The 6,000-nt window shown below is 46.0% G+C and overlaps 1 protein-coding gene across 1 annotated transcript; it reads right to left on the bottom strand.

Annotated features, from left to right (window-relative positions):
- Positions 1 to 5,163: 5,163 nt before the first annotated feature.
- LOC148791531 (uncharacterized) lies at positions 5,164 to 5,706 on the bottom strand. The gene has a single exon (XM_088888216.1). It carries the CDS (start codon positions 5,704 to 5,706, stop codon positions 5,164 to 5,166), a length of 543 nt encoding a protein of 180 aa, XP_088744342.1.
- Between the last annotated feature and the right edge of the window lie 294 nt (positions 5,707 to 6,000).

Below are 6,000 nucleotides of genomic sequence, written 5' to 3' on the forward strand. Positions count from 1 at the left end.
GATCTCAAATTCGCAGGAGGTATCCCTTGTGTATCCAAAGGGTGGATTGAAATCTGATATTTCTCCCTCTTAGTTTCTCCTCTTTTTCTTCTTGATTAAGAAACCTCCTAATTAGGAGTTATCCCAATCCAAATCAGTATTTGGATAGGGGATAATCTCAATCCCATCTGCAGATAGAGTTAGCTTACTCCTGATCTTATCAGGAGGTTACCAGATTCAAATCTGATTTGAATTTGGTCTCCCATAGTGGATAAGGTTAAAAGCCCAATCCTTTTCACTATCATTAATCTCAGATTCGCCCCATCTTTGGGTGATCATATCAGCCCAGTTCGAAATGGGCTTTTGGCCCATTAAGTGTTCAGTGTTTAATTAGTTTCCAATCTGCTGCCCAGTTGGGCTTCTTTGTATGGCGTGGGACCCAAGCATTGATCTACACACCAGCCACATGGGTTCGGCCCAACCTTTAATACAAGGCCCAGCCGAATTCACTGAAAAACTCAATGAACCCCTTGAGTCCATTGTATGGACCCTATGGGCCCAACACTTACATTAAGTGGTCCCTGGGCCAAGCCATCTTATAAAAACCCAGGGACTGTGGGCAGGTGCAAGATTAGCCCATCAGGTATTATCCTAAATGGTCTTACACTTAACCTCTCAGCCCTTAATGGAGGTGCTCAAGGTTCCGAGCTCCTGAGTTATGAGCAAGGCTCCCTTCCTAAGTTGTCAGCCTAGTGGCTTATCGCATCCACGTGCACCTCGGTTGCTAGGTTGGGCGAACTTACCCCTCATCAATTGCCATCCACTCCCCGTGCCAGGGGTTGCATCCCCGGTGTGGGGAGTTCATGGTCAGCACAAGCAGGTTGGCCCGATTTCTTCTTGATTCACCTTCTAGTTTTTTGGTCAAACTGATGTAACCCATGCAGCTAAGTGGAAAAAACCAGATCACATGTTGGGGACGCACGGACTTGATGCAGTTTATAAACTCCGTAGACACCAAAGATCACTTTCAACCGAAATCTTTCCTTGAAGGGAGTGTGGACGGTTTTCACTAGAGTCACAGGATCGCCTCGATCTGAACCGTGAGTTCCCAGATATGGTGGCTATAAATAGAGGGACCCAAGTCCCCTTTCCTTCATCCTTCAAAGTGAATTCAAGAGTTGAGGTCCCACATCTGTTCTTTAGCTCACATCTTGTATCTGGGGTAGTTCACTTCTTTTGTCTTTAATGAATTTGCCTTATTCCACCCCTCTTTACTTCGAGTTTGCTTGTTCCTTTTTATTCATTATGTAGTTTAGATTGCCTTCTAGATGGGAGTGGTGAGTTCGCTAGGGCTGAGCTGTGTACCTTGGCACAGATTGTGGGGCTTCATCTTACCGAGGTGAGCACTTTGGCACAGGATGAGGACCAATCCATCCGAGGTAGACTCACCTTGGCAAGAGCGAGAAGCTTCTAGAAAATTGGCCTCCTCCTCACGCCGAGGATGCCTGCCAGACAGCTTCGGTCCGTCAACAATGACAACGGACAGTCTCTTATCCTTGTTGATCGCTATAGGCTTCATAATGATCTCATTTATAGTATCCCCTTAGGCCAATTTCCTTGGGATAATGGTCACGACGAGATCATGGTCTTCGAGGAACAGCTCATAAATGGCCTTCGTTTTCCAATCCATCCTTTCATAGTCGAGATTGTCAAATTTTTTGGCATCACCATAGACCAACTCCACCCGAACTCCAGTCGTAAAATTGTAGGTACTACCACCCTTTTTCACGACTATAATTGACATCTTGACCTCGACATTTTTTCCTCGATCCTTTCCATCAAAAAGAATTCTACCTGTGTCCTACCCGAGCATAGGCATAGTTACTACATGTCTCCACACCCCAGGTACAAGTTGTTATAGGAGCTCCCCAACAAAGTCCCGGCCTGGAAGAGGCATTACCTCGTAGTTCGTAATGCGAAAAGGTGACATTTTCCAACTCACTAGAGACCTACCATCTAGGACCCCGGTGTTAAGCTAGATATAAAAGTGTGGTAGGAAGTTCGGGCTTGGGCATAGCAAGGCTTGAAGGTTGAGAACTTCATGACCGAAGAGAAGCTTGCATAGGCCGGCATAAGTCCTCCAAGTAGGTCACTAACTATTGTACCTTTTCTCTTATTTAGTTTTGCTTCGATGACATTGCATCTAGCACTATTCATTGCATTGTTGCCGTTATCATGGCTGACTTCTTTGCCGACAAGGTCTTCAAAGGAATGCAAAAGAGCAAGAAGAAAAAGAGGGCCTCCAAGAAAGCCCGTATTCAAGAGAAGGTTCCCACTTCAAGCATTGGTGCCACCTCCTTTGAACCTCTAGTTGACACCGAACATCCCTCGGTAATCGACCTAGTCAAGGAGGATCAGGATAGGGCTTCCCCATGCCAATTGCCCCAGGAAACGACATCCTTTGAGGCCAAACAAACTCAAGAGGTCATCCTGTCGAGCAGCGACGTCCCAGCTCGGAGCGTCTTGAGCTCAAAGCTTGGTCTCCTTAAGAGCAAAGACACGGTCTTCTCTGAAGAGATCACTTGGTGGGCTAAGCTACTGGCTGTATAGCTCAGAGGAAGATTGGCGACACATTGCATGTGGTATGTAACCAACCTTCATCCTTTCTGTACTTAGATTTTTTCTCAATACTTATGTCTCGTTTCTCCTCTTCTCAGGTGAACTCTTCAATCCACGCTCTGGTCTACGAGTCCGAGATGAACTTGAAGCGGGCTCTCAAAGCAAAGGAATCATCTTGCAAGCCTCACTCTGATCTGAACCTGGCTCACAGTGGGAACAACGAATTGTTAAGAGATGCATGAGCTCAAAAAGATATATTGACTGTTCTAATGGTAGAGAAGGAGTTGAAGGAGCGTGAGGCAACCCTTAAGAGAGAGGTCTAGAATTATTGACCGTCCTACTTTGTTCAACGGAGGAGGCAAAGATTAAGGTTGTCGAGGAGTATAAGTCTTTGGCAGAACAACGTGAACTACTTTTTGAGACTGGGACAGCGGGCTACCGCAAAGGCCTCAAACTCAGCAAGTGGTTGACCTGACATGAGTTTCCTCACCTGAACCTCAGTGCTATTACCACGTCAAAGATCACCAAGGAGATGTGCCTATTGGCAGCTAAGGACCCCGACTCCAAGAAGGAGGAGAGCAATGACCTTTACGGCAAGGAGACTGTATAAATGGTGAGGAAGATGATGCCTCCAACGCTGCCAACAATCTTATGGAGACTGATCAACCCACTGACGCTAGTACTGGGGGTGAAGAGCCCCAAGATGATTGATACCTCTTACCTGATCCTCTGAGCTCAGTTGTAGTTGATCTTCTCTCTACTTATTTATTTATTTATTTTTCATGTACTCAGAACTTTTTTCTAATGAAAGATAATGATCCATAGAACCTTTTGTTTGTAAAAAATTTTCCTGAGTGTTAGTTATCCCAAAATTTTTCTAAGTGTTGGTTATCCCGAAGTATCAAGCTAACAAGCTGGGCTCCAAGCAAGAATAACCTAGTGTTGATGTACACCGAGGTGGATGGACACTGTATGGTATGTACCTAACCTTTCCATGCACGGGCTACTCACTTGACCAAGCCAAAGAAGTGATTAGGACTTATCGCACCTATGCTGAGGAGGCACTTAAAACTTATCTTCCCATGCCGAAAAGGCGATTGGAACTTATCTGCCTATGCCAAGTAAGCAATTAGGACTTATCTGATCATCTCAAGGAGGCAATTGGAACTTGTTTTCCTATTCCAAAGAGGCGATTAGGACTAACTGTAGTGTTGAGATTTTCTATCATTTCAGCACCATGGCCCTTAGGCTTCTAGTAGTGACTCAAAGTCCTGTCTCCAACTTGTCATCTTGGTGGTTCCATGGTCTTATAGGAATTTCACCTTGGAGTCGCGAACTCATATGTAGTACCTTCTTAGGTTGTCAATGTTCCATGCTCGAGGTACACACTTCCCTTCCAAAGTCTCGAGCTCGTACATGCTTTCCCCAAACACCCACTTTACTCGGTATGGACCTTCCCAGTTTGGTCCAAGCTTACCTATGCCAGGCTCGGATATCATAACTTTCCAGAGAACCAAGTTGCCGACACGGAACAACTGCTTCTTCACTCGAGCATTATAGTACCGAGCTACTCTCTGTTGGTAGGCCGCGGTTTGAATGTAGGCCAGGTCTTGTACCTCCTCTACCAAGTCTAGGATGGAATGGAGCTCATCTTCATTTGTTCCTTCATCATAGGCCTCAAATTGTTATTTGGGTTCCTGGATCTCTGTCAGAATTACAATTTCTGTGCCATACGTGAGTTTGAAGGGGGTCTCACCCATCGCAGTATTGATAGTAGTTCAATAGGCCCGAAAGACATTAGGCAATTCATCCACCCACAATCCCTTTGCTCAAGCTAGGCGAGCTTCCAACCCGCGAAGTATCATCCTATTAGTTACTTCTGCTTGTTTGTTCGCTTGGGGGTGTGCCACAGAAGTGAAGTTTTGCTAAATCCCCATCTTGGTACACTAGTTTTGAAACTTAACATCTTCATGCCGCTTCTCATTGTCGAATATCAGCACCCGGGGTAGTCCGAAGTGGCATACTATTTTTTTCCAGAACGAACTCTATATATTACGGGCTGTGATGGTTACTAGGGGTTTGGCTTCCACCCACTTCGTAAAATAATCTACTGTTACAACCAACAACCTCCTCTACCTTGTTGCTGGCAGAAAAGGACCAAGGATGTCGATTCCCCACTATGCAAAGGGCAATAGGCTGGTGAGGTATTTCAAATCAGCAGCAGATTGGTGGTGGATATTGGCATGCCTCTGACATTTGTCACACTTCTTGGCGAGCTCAAGTGCATCTGCCTTCACTGTGGGCCAATAATAATATTGCCTTAAACATTGTGCAAGGGCTCTGCCCCCCAACTGTCCACCGCACAAGCCTTCATGAGTGTTGTGAAATACGTGCTCAACTTTTGAGGGTCGCAGGTAGCGTAGGTAAGGGAGCATGTAGGATCTCCTATACAACTGTCTGTCTATGGGGACGACTTGGCTAACTGATGCTTTACCCTTTGAGCCACATTGCATTTTACAAGTAGGGTCCCATTGAGCAGACAACCAGCAAGCAAGTTGATCCAGCTCAGTTCCGCTTGGAATAGGAGCGAACTCTTCTGCCTCCCCCAAGAATGCTGGGTTGAGGTAAGTCCTCTACATACACAGTTCGCATAGTGTTGTCACTCATGCTCGCTAGACGTGATACAACATCACCCTTAGCGTTCTCAGACCTTGGAATTTGCCTGCTAAAGTAGGAGATGAAGCTATGCAGGATCTCTTTGACTTTGGCTAGGTAAGCTGCCATAGTTGGGTCATGGGCTTTGCATTCGTCAATGACTTGGTTGACCACTAGTTGTGAATCATTGCATACAATGAGGTGCTTTGCTTTTACTTCCCTTGCTAAGGTTAGCCCAGTGATCAATGCTTCATACTTTGCCTCGTTGTTCAATGCTTCGAATCCAAACCGAAGAGCATACTCTAGCTTCACCTCGCTTGGGCTGTATAGTATCAGTCCTGCATTGCTTCTCCACTGGTTGGATAAATCGTCAATGCAAAGGATCCAAGACTCCTTGTCCCAGGTTGGTACCACTCTAACTGGGACCGATGCTGCACTGGTTGACGCCTCCATCGTATGAATGGGATTAGTCAGTTCAGGGGTCGGTGTGCTGAACGTGCATTCTTCTACGAAGTCCACCAAGACCTGGGCTTTGATTGCTAGTCGTGGCCCAAACCGAATGTCATATTCGTTAAGCTCAATGGACCACTTTGTCAATCTCCCAAACACCTCAGGCTTAAGTAGGATGTGCCTCAGAGGTTTATCCGTAAGGACGACGATGGTATGGGCTTGGAAGTATGGGTGTAATTTCCAAGTTGCTACAATGAGCGTATGCGCCAACTTCTCGATGTCGGGGTATCTGATCTC

This window comes from Nelumbo nucifera, chromosome 5 (genome assembly GCF_055504915.1).
Source record: "Nelumbo nucifera cultivar China Antique chromosome 5, China Antique-T2T, whole genome shotgun sequence".
Taxonomy (NCBI): Eukaryota; Viridiplantae; Streptophyta; class Magnoliopsida; order Proteales; family Nelumbonaceae; genus Nelumbo; species Nelumbo nucifera.